Source organism: Neovison vison, chromosome 4 (assembly GCF_020171115.1).
Source record: "Neovison vison isolate M4711 chromosome 4, ASM_NN_V1, whole genome shotgun sequence".
Taxonomy (NCBI): domain Eukaryota; kingdom Metazoa; phylum Chordata; class Mammalia; order Carnivora; family Mustelidae; genus Neogale; species Neogale vison.
In genome coordinates this window covers 123,563,676-123,584,493 of record NC_058094.1, presented here as the reverse complement: position 1 = coordinate 123,584,493, position 20,818 = coordinate 123,563,676, and the positions used below count along the sequence as shown (strand labels likewise).

The following is a 20,818-nucleotide window of genomic DNA, read 5'->3' as shown; positions in this document are numbered from 1 at the left end:
TCCATCCATCACTGTCTCCTCTGAGGCTTGCCTCATCTCCTTGAAATCTGTGCAGACCAAACACAAATAGGTTGACAAAAAACAAAAAAACAAAAAACCAATTACAAAAGCAGGATCTTTGTGTTGGGAACTAATGAGTCTATTTTACCATCCCATTTACTGTTTATTCTATTTTCACTTTAACTGTTCAAACACTAAAAACAACTAAAAATATGTAAACAGACTAATTTAATCTTCCTAGAGTGATTCTATAGCAGTAAGAGCACATGCTATGTTTCTACCCAGGTCCCCTGAAACTATAGACTCTCATAATAGCTTTCGATCCAAATGATGTATTAGAGAAATACTGAAGATGCTTCTGGATTCTATCAGTGGCCTAAAAAAGGATCTACTTAACCCTTCGTGGCTTTTCTCTGGAATCATCTTCATCTCCATTGTGAAAGTGGACTTTGGTTAACACTGAGCCACATGCCAGTAAATATTATTATTTGTAAAAATAATCTTTATCTGTCAGCCTATTTAAAATAATACTGTATGGCCTTTTACATTTCCTAAACACTTTCATGCACAGCAACCTTTTGTATTATTTTAAAACATGTAGTGGTCTTCACTTTCCAACTTGTCTGGTGGACATTTACTGATCCCACAAAAATGATAAAACATAACATACTTTGATTTTCTTTCCTGTTTAGGCTTCTGGTGGTACATTTAATGGATTCACCCAGGTAAGAGATCGATTCGCTGGCACATTCTGTCTGCTGAAAATGATACAAATTGTTAAAATATGGACCTCAGTGTCACTAGAAGAGCGTGATGTTGAAGCATGTTAGTGCAAAACTTGACCCTATGACTTCCAATTTCAGTAATGGAAAGAGTAATAGTGGCAACATTGTAGGATTGTTGTGAAGAGTCAGTGAGACATGCTTGCGGAGCACTTTGCCTAGTAGCACCTACTAAGTGCTTCCCAGCTGTAGTAGCTATTAATATTGTTAGCTCTGTCGTGGAATAAGGCTGATTCCCCTACTAGAAATGAGAAGTTCTCCTGACTTGAGAGAGCCACTAGATTCAGCTGTTGGAATAAAGGAGGTGAGATTGTTTTGAGCCAATGGGATGGGTCCTTAGAAAGTAGAAATGGTTTTTAGGATCCTCCTTATTTAGATTAATATAAGAGCCCTACTACTTTGAACCTTACCTCTTCAGTCATTCTTCAAGCAGGAGCTCTTTGAGGTTCAGAAGCCACAGATTGGCTCTGATCAAGAAGGCAGAATTTCCCTTGGGTGTCTGTGGAAGAGGAGCCACAAGATGGACTGTCCCATCATTCTGTATGACCCAACAGATAGACAGTTGTAACCCACGCAAGTGTAGACTACACAGCTCTTAAAGTAAGTTCTGAAAACCTCTTCAAGGGAGACTTAAGACAGGCTTGTCTGTGATGAATGTTTTATCGTAAAATTAGAGATGAACAATTTCTAATTTTAACGTTTAGAATTTCTCTATTTAAAAGTTTGACTGCTTTCCCCCCATGTTACCTGTAAAATGATAAAGACCGCCCATACCCGAATCCAAATACAGGTACACACAACCATGGAGGGAGAAGATAATGCATCTCTTGAGTCTGCATAAAACTCATTTGAAAAGTCAGGTTATAAGAATTGTTACTTATTTCCCATTTTTTAAAAATGGTATGTTTATCCATTATAAATGTACCTTCTGTAAAGAGTAACAAAATTATATAAGAGCATTTTATAGAAAAAGTTCAGACTATCATATACCCCCTCCACTTCCTGTTTCTTAGAGGTAAGTACTTTTACTCCTTTTCACTATTGCTTGATTTCAGCCACATGTGTGTGCATGACTTGCTTATAATGCTACTTCTTGGTCTCTAAAGCATTATCTATTGACTCCTCTCTCCAGAAGGTGCAGACTTAATGTTCCTTCAGACGCCCCCCTCTCAGTTTGCCCTCCCTCCCCTTCCTGCCCTTCGTCTGCTATAGTCCCACCATAGCCATCCAGCCAATCTGTGGTGATAATATAATAATATCAATACTATTGGCGCCCCCACCATGAAGTTTACCTTTATTTTATGCCAACTTTCTGTTCTCCTTTGAGGAAATAATCACAGGGCTTTTTTGTTTGCTTGTTGGTTCATTTGCTCTTAGTGTTTTAGGGACTTATCACTAATTTAGTCCCATACTCTGTAATAAGTGTCTCCTCGTTTGTTTGGAAAACATTAAACATTTGGTCAGCTTCATCTTCCTGAAGAACTTCCTTGTTTCAATTTCTGGAGTGTTTTGTCTGAACTGGGTTCTCTCTGGTGATGCCTGCTGCCATAGCTATTCCCACAGGCTCTCCTATTAAGTCTATCCCAGGCATTGCCTTCACCATTCCCTTGTGTCAATACATTCTTTTTCAGAAAAAAATCGTATTCATTTGGCTTAACTCCACATACTAAAACCCATCTTCATCCATAAATTAAAGCACATCCTTTGTAGCTCCCTAAGAAAAATGCACAAGAGGAATATACTTGTGACCTTGTACATAGGAAAATGTCTTTATCTAAATATATAATGATCTGTTAGATTAGATATCATATTAGAGTATAATTTTTCCCTTAGAAAAATTATGTTGCTCCATCCATTTCTACTTCCTAATGTTGTCACTGAGAAACTATTGTTTTGATTCTTTTTAAAAATTAATCTTAGGTTTAATAAAATTAAGATCATCATGAAAACTCCATGCTAATTTTTAGAATAATTTTCCAACAGAAATATTCCACAAACAATACCTTTACATCATGTTGGAATTTTATAGTAGGATCATAGAGTTTTTTTTTTGAATTAGTATTTGAGGATTTTGTCAGTTTTACCAAAGGCCTTTTTAAATCTTGAATATAATTATTTAAATAGTATTCTTGGGGTGACTGGGTGGCCTAGTCGGTTCCAGCTCAGGTCATGATCTCTGGGTCAAGAGATCCAGCCCCTCATCAGGCTGCATGCTCGGTGCTGAGGCTATTTAGAGTTTCTTTCTCCTTCTCCATATGTCACTCCCTCCCCGACCTCTGCACTTACACTTTCTTTCTCTCTCAAGTAAATAAATAAACCTTAAATAAATATAAATAAAATAAATAGTATTCTCATTCTGAGTATCTGCTGTGTCATTATCTTTGTTGGTTCATTTTTCATTTGTTAGCTGGTCTTTAATTGGGCATAACCATTAATTGTCAGTGGTTTTGTGTAATACTGTACTGGCACTTCAACATCACTTTGGTCTACTACTAGAAGTTCTGTATCTTATATCAAAATTTTAATTTCAATTTTCGGGCAATTTGTGTAGAGATTGAAGTATTAAAAATTATTGGGAAATGATAGATATTAGTCTTTTTTTTAGGTTTTTATCTTCCAATATAGTAAACATACAGTCATATGTTAGTTTCAGGTGAATGGAAAAGGAAGAGATGGTATATATACAATGGAATATTACTCAGCCATAAAAAGCAATGAAATCTTGCCATTTGCTACAGTGTGGATGGAGCTCCAGAGTATAATGTTGAGTGAAATAAGTCAGTAAGAGAAAGACAAATAACATAAGATTTCACTCATATGTGGAATTTAAGAAATAAAACAAATGAGCAAAAGAATGGAAAAAGAGAAAGAGAGATAAAAAAAACCAAAACTCTTAATTGTAGAGAACAAACTGATGGTTACCAGAGAGGCGATGGGGTGGGGGATGGGGCAAACAGGTGATGGGGATTAAGGAGCGTGTGCCTGTCAATGAGCGCAGGGTGATACATGGAAGTGCTGAATCACTATATTGTTTTGATTCTCAATATTTTAAAGAAAACTCTTCTTTCTTTATCTCTCTTTCGGTCTCTGCCCTCAGCAATACTACTTTCTCTTTGTCTCTGGAAGTTTATAGAATCTCTTTTTTACCTTGTGTTTCTGAAATTTTACAGTGATTTACTGTTGTCTGAGTCTATTTCATGTATTGCACTGAGGCTCTTTTAATCAAAATCTATGTTGTCTAGAGGGGGAATATTTTTTAATCTCACTGGGGGTTTCTTTTCTGTTTTCTAAGTCTTCTAGTTGTTTTCTTTGCTTTTTCCTTTTCTTGGTCATCTTTCTCTGCTTTCCAGCTCTTTCAACAGATACTTTTTTTTTTTTTAATTTCCAAGAGCTCTTTTTGTTGACGATTTGTTTTTTAATTGCCTCCTCTTATTATGTCATGAATACAACACTTCCATTATATCTCTGGAAGTATTAATAATCATGACCATTTTTGAAGGTCTTTTTCTACCTAGAAAGTCTTTGTTTCTTCCCCTTCTTATTCTTCTCCTTTTTTTTTTTTAAAAAAAAACTATTCAGTGTCTGAAAAACAATCTGAGGGGTTTGAAGTGGCGGGGGGCGGGTGGGAGGTTAGGGTACCAGGTGGTGGGTATTATAGAGGGCACGGCTTGCATGGAGCACTGGGTGTGGTGAAAAAATAATGAATACTGTTTTTCTGAAAATAAATAAATTGAAAAAAAAAGATATTGAGAAGACATTAAAAAAAAAACTATTCAGCTTTTCCTTTATTATTTGAGGCTCTTCCTAAATGTCTGGTGATCTTGGTCTACTCATATTTAAGAATGGGATAAGAAAAAAGCTGACAAGAAAATTTTACAGGTAGATAGAACTCATTGACTGTAGATATTGTTCTGGAATTTTTTGGTTCATTTTTCCTGTTGAGAAGCCCTTGTTATGAAATTCTGTTGGCATTTTTCTTGGGCTGGTTAAATTTCTAGCTCTTCTGGTCTCTTGTCTGGTGGTATAATGGGAGGTGAATAGTAAAGAAGTTGGGGGTTAGAGGGGAGGTGACCAGGGCTCTCAGTTTGTTATGTAAATTCTCCCTTAAGTCTGCTATTTTCCTAATATATCTCTGCATTCCCCAGTCCAGAGGCCCTTTGTTTCAGCCTCTGTGGAAATAATGTCAAGTCTTGTGCTGCAACAAAGAGATATTGCTTGGTTTTCGGATACATGAAAAGATCTTAAGGTCCAGTTGCTTTTTTATAGACTTCCAGCCAATTCCCTGTCTTTAGCACCAGACAGGTTCCATTTCCCTTGGTCCCTGTGTTTCTAATTCTTTTTTTTTTTTTTTGGCCTTTTTTTTTCCCAATTTATTTATTTTCAGAAAAACATTATTCATTTTTCTTTCCAATTTATTTATTTTCAGAAAAACAGTATTCATTATTTTTTCACCACACCCAGTGCTCCATGCAATCCGTGCCCTCTATAATTACCCACCACCTGGTACCCCAACCTCCCACCCCCCCGCCACTTCAAACCCCTCAGACTGTTTTACAGAGTCCATAGTCTCTCATGGTTCACCTCCCCTTCCAATTTACCCAAATTCCCTACTCCTCTCTAACGCCCCTTGTCCTCCATGCTATTTGTTATGCTCCACAAATAAGTGAAACCATATGATAATTGACTCTCTCTGCTTGACTGATTTCACTCAGCATAATCTCTTCCAGTCCCTTCCATGTTGCTACAAAAGTTGGGTATTCATCCTTTCTGATGGAGGCATAATACTCCATAGTGTATATGGACCACATCTTCCTTATCCATTCATCCGTTGAAGGGCATCTTGGTTCTTTCCATAGTTTGGCGACTGTGGCCATTGCTGCTATAAACATTGGGGTACAGATGGCCCTTCTTTTCACGACATCTGTATCTTTGGGGTAAATACCCAGGAGTGCAATTGCAGGGTCATAGGGAAGCTCTATTTTTAATTTCTTGAGGAATCTCCACACTGTTCTCCAAAGAGGCTTCGCCAACTTGCATTCCCACCAACAGTGGAAGAGGGTTCCCCTTTCTCCACATCCTCTCCAACACATGTTGTTTCCTGTTTTGTTAATTTTGGCCATTCTAACTGGTGTAAGGTGATATCTCAATGTGGTTTTAATTTGAATCTCCCTGAGGGCTAATGATGATGAGCATTTTTTCATGTGTCTGATAGCCATTAGTATTTCTTGATTGGAGAAGTGTCTGTTCATATCTTCTGCCCATTTTTTGATGTGTTTGTCTGTTTCGTGTGGGTTGAGTTTGAGGAGTTCATTATAGATCCTGGATATCAACCTTTTGTCTGTACTGTATTTATCTTCTCCCATTCCGTGGGTCGCCTCTTTGTTTTTTTGACTGTTTCCTTTGCTGTGCAGAAGCTTTTGATTTTCATGAAGTCCCAGAAGTTTATTTTCGCTTTTGTTTCCTTTGCCTTTGGAGACGTATCTTGAAAGAAGTTGCTGTGGCTGATATCAAAGAGATTACTGCCTATGTTCTCCTCTAAGATTCTGATGGATTCCTGTCTCACGTTGAGGTCTTTTATCCATTTTGAGTTGATCTTTGTGTATGGTGTAAGAGAATGGTCGAGTTTCATTCTTCTACATATAGCTGTCCAGTTTTCCCAGCACCATTTATTGAAGAGACTGTGTTTTTTCCACTGTATATTTTTTCCTGTTTTGTCGAAGATTAATTGACCATAGAGTTGGGGGTCCATATCTGGGCTCTCTACTCTGTTCCACTGGTCTATGTGTCTGTTTTTATGCCAGTACCATGCTGTCTTGGTGATCACAGCTTTGTAATAAAGCTTGAAATCAGGTAAGGTGATGCCGCCAGCTTTATTTTTGTTTTTCAACATTTCCTTAGCGATTCGGGGTCTCTTCTGATTCCATACAAATTTTAGGATTATATGCTCCAGCTCTTTGAAGAATGCTGGTGGAATTTTGATCGGAATGGCATTAAAAGTATAGATTGCTCTAGGCAGTATAGACATTTTAACAATGTTTATTCTTCCGATCCAAGAGCATGGAATGGTCTTCCATCTATTTGTGTCTTCTTCAATGTCTTTCATGAGTGTTCTGTAGTTCCTCAAGTACAGATCCTTTACCACTTTAGTTAGGTTTATTCCCAGGTATCTTATGGTTCTTGGTGCTATAGTAAATGGAATCGATTCTCTAATTTCCCTTTCTGTATTTTTATTGTTAGTGTATAAGAAAGCCACTGATTTCTGCACATTGACTTTGTATCCTGCCATGTTGCTGAATTGCTGTATGAGTTCTAGTAGTTTGAGGGTGGAGTCTTTTGGGTTTTCCATATAAAGAATCATGTCATCTGCGAAGAGAGAGAGTTTGACATCTTCATTACCAATTTAGATACCTTTTATTTCTCTCTGTTGTCTGATTGCTGTTGCTAGGACTTCTAATACTATGTTGAACAAGAGTGGTGAAAGTGGGCATCCTTGTCTTGTTCCTGATCTCAATGGGAAGGTTGCAAGATTTTTCCCATTGAGGATGATATTTGCTGTGGGTCTTTCATAGATAGATTTGATGAGGCTCAGGAATGTTCCCTCTATCCCTATACTTTGAAGCGTTTTAATCAGGAACGGATGTTGGATTTTGTCAAATGCTTTTTCTGCATCAATTGAGAGGACCATGTGGTTCTTCTCTCTTCTCATATTAATTTGTTGTATCACATTGATTGATTTGCGAATGTTGAACCATCCTTGTAGCCCAGGGATGAATCCCACCTGATCATGGTGGATAATCTTTTTAATGTGCTGTTGGATCCTGTTGGCTAGGATCTTGTTGAGAATCTTAGCATCCATATTCATCAGTGATATTGGTGTGAAATTCTCCTTTTTGGTAGTGTCCTTGCCTGGTTTGGGGATCAGGGTAATGCTGGCTTCATAGAAAGAGTCTGGAAGTTTTCCTTCTGCTTCCATTTTTTGAAACAGCTTCAGGAGAATAGGTGTTATTTCTTCTTGGAAGGTTTGGTAGAATTCCCCAGGGAATACGTCAGGTCCTGGGCTCTTGTATTTTGGGAGGTTTTTGATCACTGATTCAATCTCCTTATTAGATATCGGTCTATTCAGGTTGTCGATTTCTTCCTGGCTCAATGTTGGTAGTTTATATTTTTCCAGGAATGCATCCATTTCATCTAGGTTGCTAAGCTTATTGGCATATAACTGTTGATAATAACTTCTGATGATTGTTTCTACTTCCTTGGTGTTAGTAGTGATCTCTCCCTTTTCATTCATAATTTTATGAATTTGGGCTTTCTCTCTTTTCTTTCGGATTAGTGTAGCCAGTGGCTTATTGATCTTATGGATTGTTTCAGAAATCCAGGTTCTAGTTTCATTGATACGTTCTACTCTATCTCTGGTTTCTCCCTCATTGATCTCAGCTCTGATCTTGATTATTTCCCTTCTTATGTGTGGAGTTGGTTTGATTTGTTGTTGATCCTACAGTTCTTTAAGGTGTAGAGACAGCTGGTCTGTTCTGGATTTTTCAATTTTTTAGAGGGAGGCTTGGACGGCTATGTATTTCCTCCGTAGGACTGTCTTGGCTGTATCCCATAGGTTCTGGACCGAAGTGTCTTCATTCTCATTGGTTTCCATGAATTGTTTCAGTTCTTCTTTGATCTCCTGGTTGATCCAAGCATTCTTAAGCAACGTGGACTTTAGCTTCCAGGTCTTTGAGTTCCTTCCGTACTTTTCCTTGTGATTGAGCTCCAGTTTCAAAGCATTGTGATCTGAGAATGTGCAGGGAATAATCTCAGTCTTTTGGTATCGGTTGAGTCCTGATTTGTGACCTAGTATGTGGTCTATTCTGGAGAAGGTTCCATGTGCACTTGAGAAAAATGAGTATTCTGTTGTTTTAGGGTGGAATGTTCTGTATATATCTATGAGGTCCATCTGGTCCAATGTGTCATTCAATGCTCTTGTTTCTTTATTGATTTTCTGCTTCGATGATCTGTTTAATTCTGAGAGAGGCGTGTTAAGATCTCCTACGATTAGTGTATTCATATCAATATGACTCTTTATCTTGATTAACAGTTTTCTTAAGTAATTGGCTGCTCCCATATTGGGAGCATAGATATTTACAATTGTTAGATCATCTTTGTGGATAGTCCCTTTAAGGATTACGTAGTGTCCTTCTGTATCTCTGACTACAGTCTTTAGTTTGAAGTCTAATTTATCTGATATGAGAATCGCTACCCCAGCCTTCTTTTGAGTCCCATTGGCATGAAAGATGCTTCTCCACCCCTTCCCTTTCAGTCTGCGTGTATCTTTAGGTTCAAAATGGGTCTCTTGTAGACAGCATATGGATGGGTCCTGTCGTTTTATCCAATCTGCAACCCTGTGCCGTTTTATGGGTGCATTTAGGCCATTCACATTGAGAGTGATTATTGATAGATACGTTTTTATTGACATCGAGTTACCTTTGAAGTCTTTCTTTCTGTAGACTGTCTCTATATTTCTGTTCAATGCTATTCTTGGGATTTTTCCTCTTTTATAGAACCCCCCCTTAATATTTCCTGCAGTGTTGGCTTGGTAGTTGCATAGTCTTTTAAGCCTTGCCGGTCTTGGAAACTCTTTATCTCTCCATCCATTTTGAATGTCAGTCTTGCTGGATAAAGTGTTCTTGGCTGCATGTTCTTCTCATTTAGTTCCCTGAATATATCTTGCCAGCCTCTTCTGGCTTGCCAGGTCTCTGTGGACAGGTCTGACGTTATTCTGATGGGCTTCCCTCTGTAAGTAAGGAGCCTCTTTGCCCTGGTGGCTTTCAAGAGATTATACCTACAATTATAATTCCTCAATTTGACTATCAGGTGTCGTGATGTTTTTTTGGAGTGTATAATCTTGGGTGGAGACCGTTCTGCCTCTAGTACATGAATGCTGGTTTCATTCGCGAGATTCGGAAAATTTTCATGAAGGACTTGTTCCACTATATCTTCTAGACTTCTTTCTTTCTCCTCCCCTTCAGGAATTCCAATAATTCTGACGTTGGAACGCTTCATGGCATCATTTATTTCCCTGATTCTGCTTTCGTGGGATCTAAGCTGTTTGTTCCAGGCTTCCTCCTGATCCTTTCTCTCTATCTGTTTGTCTTCCAGATCACTAATTCTATCTTCTGTCTCAGTTACCCTAGCTTTGAGAGAGTTTAGATTAGATTGGAACTCATTGAGAGCATTGTGGACCTCCTCCCTGGTAGCTTTAAGCTCCGCCCTAACATTGTGAACATCCTGTCTGGTTGCTTTCAGTTCGGCCCTAATCAATTCTGTTTGGTCATGCATGGCTTTCTCCAACCTAGCTATTGCCTGGATAATTGTTAGCTTGAATTCTCTTTCCGACATATTGTCTATGTTGATAGCCGTTAGCTCTATTGCAGAAGGTCCATCCTTTGTATCTTTCTTCTGTTGGGCATTCCACCTCCTAGTCATTTTGGTGGGAGAAGACTGAACAGATGTAGCTGGATGTATCAACTCTGGTGCAGTCAAGGTGCACCCTGGAACACTTCTGAGCAATCAGGATTCTCCACCCAAACGAGAGACAAAAGAATAGAAAAAGGGAAAGAAGAAAAAGAAAAAGAAAAAGAAAAAAAGAGAGAGAGAGAGACAGGAAAGAAAGGGAAGATGAAAGAGAAGGTTCAGCCCAGATGGGCCCCAAGGTAAGATTTATGAAGTAGACAAACAAAAAGAGATAAAAAGACTGATACAATTATATGGCAAGAGAAAGAAAAAAAATATATATATGCATATAAAGAAAGAACCTCGTCAAAAAGAACCACAAGTGTAAAATTTATATGCTATCGGGGCAAACTCAAAAAACACAGAAACACTGGTGGAAGAAGATGGGAGAGTTCTTATAAATTCTCAGTGTGTGCGAGGAAGGTTGTTTTGATTCTTCCTGGATGTATCTTGATATCTTTGTTAAAGGACTCAACTTTCCTAAGATAAAGGGGATTAAAAATTGGTTTACCTATAGGGGTAGTATTGATTGGGGAAAGGGGATTACTTTGAAGTTAACTCTATATGAATATTAGAGGATAAAAATAAAAAGGAATATACTAGACTAAACTAAAGTAAAATTTTAAAAAAAGGAATTCAAAAAATAAAAATGCAAAAGAAAAACATAGGTGTATATATCAAAAAGTTCATGTTAGGAAAGTATTATGGAATTTGATGTACTGTACAGCTCGCTGTGATGGTAAATAGGTTAAAAAAATTACCTATGTGAAAAAAATATATATATATATGAACCGGAATAGTGGAAACGAGTGAATAATACAAGTTTTCCTATGAAGTAGTGGTGGTTCTCTTGTAGTCCTTTTTTTTTTCTTTCTTGGTTTGTTTTCTGGGGGAGGGGCCTGCCACGTGGGTTGTCAGTCAGTGATGTTTCCTGAGTTGAGTCCCCCCGCCCCCCTCAAGGGGGTGGGCTCTGGGGAAACTGTTTTTTTTTCAGGCTTTTGTTCTCTGGTGGTTTTTTTGCTTGTTCACTTTTTTCCCTCTCACCTTGACCGCCTCTGATGGTTTTTGTAGTATTAGAAGAAATCAAACCACACCCTGATCTCCGTCTCAGAGAGAAACCTCAGTCTGGGTGCAGAAGCTGAATAAATAAATTCCCCCTTGGTCGCTGGCAGTGCAGGTTCCAAGTTGCAGACCCTGGGGGCGCAGGATCTTTTGCTAGTACCCAAAGCCAAGGCAGTGGGGGCTGTCTGAGCTCCCGACCGCCAGAGAGGTTCCAAGCAGCGATCGCACACTGAGATTTTGCCGCCGGCCTGGGCTGGAAGTGCCCGGCTTGCGCTCAGCTCTTTTCAGAGGCGGCTTTGGGTCGGGCGCGCTTCTGGGGCACTGAGAACGGGCTTTTGCGCGCCTCTGTCCAGGGAAGAGTTTTGGGCGCGCGTGGCTTAGGCTTTGAAACAGTGGCGCAGGTCAAGGAGCGCCCGCCGGGCCTCATTAACCCAGGGGAGCTCGAGAGAGACGTGCGCGCCTATCTCAAGCTTTGTGGTAGGACTAGCGTGCGTTCTGCAGACCGGCGCAGCTCCCATCCCCTCACAGGAGCGGGAACCCAAGTGCTCTGGGGCGCGCTGGAGGCTTAGGGACCAGGAGCTGGTTTCCCCGCTGCACTCTCTCTGCCTCTGCGCCGGGGAGGCCGCCTGGGACCGGGGACTTAAGCCCGGTCCCTAGCCGCCCGATTCCCACAATCCCCCCCCCCCTCCCTGCGATCCTTTGCTCTTTTGGAGTGCTTTCAACCAGTCTCCAATTTAATGCTGGTCCCCAGACGCGGGGCACTCTCGCTCCTATTGGGGTATTACTTTCCCACCAGTCGCCACTGGTGGCTCCCTCCCCCTTTTGTTTATCTTCTGATATCAGTCCGCAGTTCCCATTCCGCTTTACCTGCTCACTGGCGTCTTCTGCCCCTGTAGAGATCCAGACATGTATAATTCTGATCTCAGGCTGATTTCATGGGTGATCGGAGTTCTTTGGTAGGTAATCAGCTCACTTTGGGGTACCAGCTGAAAAGACGCCTCTTCCTACTACCCCGCCATCTTCACATCCCTGTGTTTCTAATTCTTGATCCTTTGGGAGATCTGAGTAACACACTGGGTTGTGTTTTTGGCATTTCCTACATCACCGTAGGATACAGAATTTTTGGGGCATCCACTAAATTACTTCTTTTGTCTGCTTTTCAGTTTCAGAATGTTGTTGCTCTTATCTTTCTTCTCATTCTTTTTATGCTCATGGATTTATGCCTTTTTAAATTTACTTTATGAAATTCCCTTTATTGTTTACTTTGGATTCTGGAGGTAACAGAGGTAATTGCCTCAATACAACATCTTTACCCAACAGTCACTGTCTCATTTTTTTTCTGTCGGGGAGCCGTGATATCAAATTCTATGGGTACTTTTTTTTTTTTTCTCGAACTGGTCAGATTAACCAGGAAAGACTCTTCTGGTCTTCTTTCTGGTGAGTATAAGTCTGGCTACCAGCATAATGAGAGATGTGTATTGTCCTTGAGGTCCCTGTTCCCTTAGATTTATTCCAGCTTGTTTTTTTTTTTTAGGTCAATGAATACATGGTGTAACATTTTTTCACTTATGACTCATTATTAACCCATAGAAGTCACACCTAGGTGATAGAGTAAGACTGAATTTCTAATATTTTAAAAGTGTGAATTTGTAGCTTAGAGCTACAAAATTCTAATTTAGTGTAGAATTACTTCTAAGAAGTAATTCTAAGTAAATAAAAACTAATAATTCTAAGTAAATAAATTACTTCTAAACTTCTAAAAAGTAATTCTACTTCTAAGAAGAATTACTTCTAAGAAGAGAAGCTACAGAACAAAAACGACCCTGAGGTCACTACCCCTTTTCTCAAACGACTCTTACTGTACTATTGTGTGGTATCACGCTAGCTCAGTTATGTTTAAAACATTTGCTGTTAAAATTACTTTGGTATTATCTGCGTTTCTGATTGAAAATAAAAGACTTTTTAAAACTTTATATTGTACTTATTGATACAATTGATAGAAGCTAATTGAAATGGTATCTTTCTTTTTTTTTTTTTTTTAGCAAATTAAGCTGGAATCTTCATAATTTTTCATTTTCTATTTTTTCCCAATTTTAGCCCCAGGACACTTCATTATTTACAATGCAGACAGACCAGAGCATGATCTGTAACTTGGTAAGTTGACATTGGTGTGTATTTGAGGGCATTGTCAGTTACTACTGAACATACTAGGATTGATCATTCTAGATTATCTAGAGCTTGAATATCCAGAATGTGGTTTCTGCAGCCCTTTCTTTTTAGGAAAGAGGAAGGAAAGCTTCTGAGAAATCTCACTGTGGCTTTGATTTTGGTTGATTCTATTTATAAAGGCACAGTGATCCCAGCAGAAAGCAGAAGTCTCCTAGTTCTGGGCTTCATTGGAGCCCGGTAAATCCATGGATGTTTCCGCCTGAGTGTAACTTACTCCACAGGATTGGAAATGAAATTGCCTCAAGAATTCATGCTTCGGGGGGGGCGCCTGGGTGGCTCAGTGGGTTAAGCCACTGCCTTCGGCTCAGGTCATGATCTCAGGGTCCTGGGATCAAGCTCCGCATCAGGCTCTCTGCTCAGCAGGGCCTCTCTGCCTGCTTATGATCTCTGTCAAATAAATAAATAAAATCTTTAAAAAAAAAAAAAAAAATTCATGCTTCGGGATAGATCCTTGCTTCCTGAGCCTGAAGCTACCTCATTTCTCATCTCCTCCCTCCACTGTGTTGGTTGTAGAAAGAAGTCACATGTACTAGAGATGTGATTCCCCTGTTGCTGCCAAAGGACATGAGGACAAAGCTTAGCTAGGGCGTGAGTAGGAGCGGACAGAATTATACTTGGTATCAGAGGAGATTCCAACAAGATTGTTGTTGCACTTGTCATGGGAAACCTTTTCTGCAGCAGCTTGCTGAGGAAGTTGAAGGAAGAGGCCTTGAGTGATGTCACTTGTGAGCTTGATGGCCATAGGCTACATAGGACAGGGTGTTCATGAGCGTTATTTGTAGCTCACTCACTTTACCGTGGGAATGCGATACAATTATCCCAGCTCCTGGCTTTCACATTAGAAGCTTAGAATCAGATTTAAGTAGAATAAATTTTTCTTTTTAGACAATTTCACTTCTAAGTAAGGAATTCAGTTCTGGGAACTTTGTCTTAAAGCTTACTTCGATAATTTCTCAAAGGCCAGTATATCTGTGATACCTTGTCTATCGATACTTTTTGCCTTTTGGGTAACCAGGTGAGAGGTGGAGTCTATGTGACCTGCAAGTAAAGATTTAAATGTTTAGAGTACAAATTATGTTGGTGTTGATAATGGAGCCGGAGAGACTTACATGTCATGTTTATTGCTGAATTTCAGCTTGGGTGTAGAGTAGGGGTTATACCAACACTGGAGGATGAGATTTTTAATTATCAGTTGTGAAGGGGTCAAGAGAAAGATGGAGAAATATTGGTATTAAAAAACAGGCAGTGGATCATATTTAAACTCCCACCTATTACTCTCTTGCAAAAATCCAGGCATAGAATTCTTAAAACATCTTCCTATTCCCCTCAGCTTGCTGTGGGAGCTTTCATTGCCTGCTCTTCCCTTCTGTGGATAAGTGTTCTTTATTTTGTACCTTCTTTCCTTTGGGGAAATTAGCTTTGTCATGCCCAGCATTGCAGATGCTGTTAACATTGGCTAAGCCATGTGAGGAACTAGGAAATCACAGTGAAACCATGTTTCACCGAGTTGCAATGGCCTGCTTCCCATCTTATGACAGAGGATACTGAAAAATGTGCAGGGAGGCTATGCTCCCCATTTTGTTCTAAAGGAAGAATTCCATTTCTGTGTCTCAGAGTTAAGCCATTGTGACATCCCCCTGCCACCAGTAAATTTAGAGTATATTTCTCCTTTGAATGTGTGACAGTCGCCACCCCAGCAAACAATAGAAAGTGATCACAAGCGCTCCTGAACAGGGATGGCCAGCTGTCAACCCATCTGCAAGGTCGTTCAGGGAGGAAACTTGTAGAAAAAAAATATGGTACATGTAGGGTATAATTCTGATATGACTACTTTAGATTTTTCCATGAAATGTAGTTCACAATTTACCTTTGCTTTTCTTTTATCTTGAGAAAATATTTACAATTTTACACTACCTTAGAAGGAATCAAAGAGTGACTTCCATTTCTAAGTTGGAGTAGTTGATTTTACGTACAATCATGTTATCGTGTTTATTCTTACTCATCACTGAGTTATATTTGTCCCCCTAAAATTAAAGTTGTAAAACTGCATAGGCATATGGTACTATCTCATGTGATGTGATAGTATAGGGGAAATGTGACTTGTGATGACATACCGATCCTATGTTTTCTTCAAACTGTGCTTCTGTTACATTTGATTTCAGCAAGCGAATGCAATTCAGCTCCTACGCAAAATCACTTACTTATTTTTGCCTTATATGAAACTTCAAAATTTCTCTGGACTTCCAAGAAACCTAGGCTTTGATATAAATTTTTTTTTTCATTTTACGTTTTCTCTGTATTTTCTTATGTAAAACGATATATTTATTTGATTCCTATTTTGAAACTTCCCTTGGGTCCTTATCTGGCTTTAAACATTCTCCTTAGATACTCAGCCCACAGGGGGACAACCCTCTGTATGTGGATTTCTTGGTGCTTTATCAAATTGCCCTTCCTATCCTTGTTGTGTAGGTCATTTGATACCATCCTCTCATTGTCAGAAAATCACCTTGACTTCCAAACTGTAAGGTCATATCCTAAGAGCTTATGGTATCTCTTTGCTGCTCTGTAACCATGTTCCATTACGAAGATAATTCTTTCTGAGCAATAAAAGTGAAATCTTTTCCCATAAAAACTCCTTAAAGTACATTATAGTGAATTTTATCTCATTCTTTCTTAAAAATTGTGTCAGGTTACCCTGTAAATGTTATAAAAGCCCATAAAAGTATCAAATCTCTACACACTTATCTACCAAAGTGTCCTTTCTTTTTTATTATGCCCTTTAAAGGGAAGGGTGGTGTGGAATCAAGGCCTGAGTCACAGTGGAGGGTTTGGTGGGGGGCACAAGAGAAACATTTTGTGTATTTATCCAACACTAAGCTAGTCATTACTCACTTACTGTAATCTCAGTCGAACCACCCCACCACTTCTGTATGGAACTTGCCATGCTCACCAACCTCTGTGGGCAGGTGTGAGAGGGAGAGAGCTAGAGGAGGCCCTTCATTGATTCGGGTGAGAAAGAATCTGACAGAAGTGAACCAGTTTCTCCAATCCCAGTATTAAAGAATTCTTCCTTCTCTAGAAAAACACTTTTCAACTTTCTTACAGTTTGAATGTCCTGATGGGAAAGAAGCTTAGTGTGCCTTCTAGTGACCATCCATTTGGTAAAGTAGTGCTGCTAAATAAACATGCTTACGTTAGTCAAAATTGAAAAAGAGAAAACATTGTCAGTAACTGTGGTGACTGCATTCGCTGTGGTGGTTTTAATGGCCCGTTGTGACTTAATAGTGCTAATTTTAAAACTAACAAAGTCCACAGCTTAAGAGAGTCCAGAGGCTTGATTCAGCATATATTTGGAGGATGTCTATGAGTTAAGGTCACAGTGGGATGGAAAGAAGTCAGTCTTGTCCACAGAGTTAGGAGTGTCTAATTGGTAATAGCAAGGATATTGCCCTTTAGTTCTTTACGTAATTAGTTTATTATAGGAAAAGAAATGGATAGCTAAGAATTTGTTGGGAGCAGGAGAGAAACAGAACAAGAAACTAAACAGGAAAGTTATCTGTGATTGTGGTGGCCACCAAGTAGCTGGGTCTGCCTCCCAGCCGGAGCAGTGACAACAATGGCTCCGTAATGACCTATTCATGCAGATAAATGTGTTTTGATCTGAATATTGGGATAAGCCCTCAATTTTGGGTGCAGCGCATGTCAACAGAGCTGGGAGATCCCAGAACCATGTGCCTCTGAGCTCTTCCTACTTCCTTTCAACTGGCAAATGTGGGGAGCTCCTTGGGTCACCTCTCTCTGTCAGATAGCAGAGAGTAACACTCTAGGATCCCTTGTAGATGTCTTCGAGCTGCAAGTAAGTACAATGAGTAACCAAATGGTAAGTCTTTGTCAGACTTGAAGGGAAACAACAGCGGTTGGTGATACTACAGGGAAGCTTAGTAAGAGTCCATTTGTAGACTTTTCAGTGAAGCGCTCATCATTATGCCAGGTGTGGGGCTTTTTTTCAGCACAGGTTTAATGAAGCTAGTTGCCTATAGGATGACGAAGAAAGTCTTAATTGCCCAGTATTTTGTGATGTTACCTGTTCACATGTTGAATCTTTCTTCTCTAACGTTCAAAACAATGAAAGGCTGAATCTGAACAGGCTCCGCCCACAGAGCCGAAAGCAGAGGAGCCCCCTGTCGTTGCTGCACCTGATGTTGGGCTGGACTCTGGACTGGACACCCAGGCTGAGGAGCCAGTGGAGGGGGCAGTGGTGAGCACCGCCCCCCTCCCACCCTCCACCTGTCTCCCCTGCCACAGCCCTGCACATCTCATGATCTCATTTCTCCCTCCTCATCCATGCTTCTTCACTTGTGCTAAATCACCTCCTTGTCTGCGATGGCTCCCCAGGTTCAAATAGGCTTTGTGCCTTTGACAGTGAAACTTCGTTCTCTTTTATGTTTTTAAGAGAAAGATATCCAGAGATCTGATCTTAAGAACTAGAGAGAAATGTCACATAGCCACGGCTTGGTTCTCAAAAAAGGATGCTTCCATTCTTTTCTGAGATGCTCCCTTCATGGTAGGTAGGTTGCAGAACTCACAAATAACCAGCCTTGTTATAGTTGTGCGCTACCTCTGATGGCTAGAGATGCACCTCCAGCGAGGGACCAAGCTGCAGGTGATAAACAGAAAGATCATAACTTTGTGGGTTGTGTTTACATATTTATTTCTCATAATATTAGTTGGTAGGTTGGTTAAGCCCTGACAAGGGATTGAAATCCCATACTAAAATCATTGAATCTATAAAGATTCCTGTGTTGTACAACCATTTCCTCAAAATCATGTCTGATATTGGCTCTTACATTAAGAGGGACCTTGAGGATGTAGAGGGTGGGGGCCCTTTGTCTGCTTGGAAACCTGCTCTTACCCCATTCCATACAGTCATATACCTCATTGCATCACAAACTGGGATGAGCTCTATGTGGAACATGCATGTTGAATTGGATAGTGTAACATTCATGAAAGTGTAGGATAATACTAAGGAAACTTTAATTCAAAATACTCATGGAGAGGGGCACCTGGGTGGCTCAGTCAATTGGGTGTGTGACTCTTGATCTCAGCTTATGTCTTGATCTCAGCGTTGTGAGTTTAAGCCCCACACTGGGCTCCATGCTGGGCATGGAACCTACTTAAAAAAACAAAACAAAACAAAACAAAAAACAGCTCATGGAGAATGAAAAATAGTTTGTTGATGAAATACAGTTAAAATGTCTCCCAAGAATCTCAATCAGGTTACCATTTCCTATAGCCTTTATAGAAGCTGTACAAAGACAAGAAACAGTATCCCTCTCCCCCAAAATAACATTGACTAGATTAGGTAACAAGAGAAATTCAAGTTATATTTCTTGCTATTATTTGTTATTTTACCAGGAAGAGGGTCTTCTGTCAAATCTAGAGTTTATTAATAGAGTAGAAAAATAAATATAGGGCAAGATAGTGATGGGAAATACAGATTAAGAATAACTCAAAAAAAAAAAAAAAAGATCATGTTTTCCATTTAGAGATACAGAGCTGGACCAAGTCCTGTAGGGAAAATAAGAAGTGTGTTCTACTAGGTTAAGTCCCTCTTGGAAGTGCTGCTTGCATGGAGCGTAGATTGGGGAATTCTGAGGCTCTAGGCTCCAGCATCATCTTTTTCTCCCAGACTCACTAGTGATCTCCATACGTCTATATAGAGGGGCCCTTTCATGTGGGGTCAGATTGTGATGTGTTCTCCCAACTTAGCTTTAAGAATATTTACATAACAAAGGAAGGGAAAGGTAGATTTTATTTTACTGCTGTTAAAATTTAGGAAAGAAATGTGATTTTTCAAAAATGCAGATGATACAAGGGAGTTAGAAAGATATTGATGAGTTCCAGATGTTGATTTAGAAATCACTTCATTTCCAAAAAGTTCTTACCAGTTTCTATTTTGTATAGTAGCACAGACTTCATCTTCACCAGAGTGGTTTTTTTGTTTTGCTTTGTTTTGTTTTGTTTGTTTGTTTTTTAAGATTTTCTTTATTTGACACAGAGAGAGAAATCACAAGTAGGCAGAGAGGTAGGCAGAGAGAGGGTGGAGGGTGTGTGTGAAGCAGGCTCCCTGCTGAGCTGAGAGCCCGATGCAGGACTCAATCCCAGGACCCTGGATCATGACCTGAGCTGAAGGCAGAGGCCACCCAGGCACTCCCTTCACCAGTGTTTTTAAACCACATTGGTTCCATGCCCCAGACTACTCAGTGTAAGGCTTCATGCCAAAACACCCATGATTTTGAGCAAAGCTCTTTGATGTTGTGCAGGAGCTAGGAAGTGTGAAATAGACAAGCTCACATGTTACACATGGGCTGGAATGTTGGTCTCCCATGATCACCTCTCTGAGGGCCTTGGCCTCGTACCTTGCACACCTATCCTTATTTTAGCAGACTTATATAAGTAGGTTTTGTTTTTTCAGACCCCAAATTTACTGGTTTTCCAGTGAACAATATAAATAGCTACTGGAGCACATGGGTGGCTCAGTGGGTTAAGCCTCTGCTTTCAGCTCATATCATGATCCCAGGATCCTGGAATCGAGTCCCACATTGGGCTCTCTGCTCCACGGAGAGCCTGCTTCCTCCTGTCTCTGCCTGCCTCTCTGCCTACTTGTAATCTCTGTCTGTCAAATAAATAAATAAAATCTTTAAATAGTTACTAATCATTATGTATCTACTATACCATACCTACTATAAAGATTTATAATATTTTTAACCAAGAGTGAACTTAAACATATATTTTTTTAAATGTACAATTATTGGGCACCTGGGTGGCTCAGAGGGTTAAGCCTCTGCCTTCAGCTCAGGTCATGATCTCAGGGTCCTAGGATTGAGCCCTGCATCGGGCTCTCCGCTCATTGGGGAGTCTGCTAACCCCCGCCTTCTCTCTGCCTACTCGTGATCTCTGTCAAATAAATAAGTAAATAATTTTTTAAAAAATGTATGGTTACGGAGGCACCTGGATGGCTCAGTTAAGTGTCTGCCTTGGGTTCAGGTCATGAACCCTGCATCAGCTCCCTGCTCAGCATGGAGTCTGCATCTCCCTTTCCCTCTGCCTGCCACTCCCCTTGCTTATGCATGCGCTCTCTCTCTGTCTCTGCTAAATAAATAAATAAATAAAATCTTTAGAACAAAAACAAGAAGTGTATAGTACAGCCATCAAGCATCACTAAAACCAGCTTCCCTAGTGTT

General features: G+C 39.9%; 1 protein-coding gene across 1 annotated transcript in view; it reads left to right on the top strand.

The window, feature by feature from the left end:
- Window positions 1-20,818, top strand: part of AMPH (amphiphysin) — a 269,962-nt gene that overhangs the window by 221,349 nt on the left and 27,795 nt on the right. Inside the window, exons 15-17 of the mRNA XM_044245644.1 lie at window positions 693-725; window positions 13,443-13,499; window positions 17,707-17,832. Of these exons, the coding sequence (XP_044101579.1) occupies window positions 693-725; window positions 13,443-13,499; window positions 17,707-17,832 (216 nt within the window). The remainder of the gene's footprint in view (window positions 1-692; window positions 726-13,442; window positions 13,500-17,706; window positions 17,833-20,818) is intronic.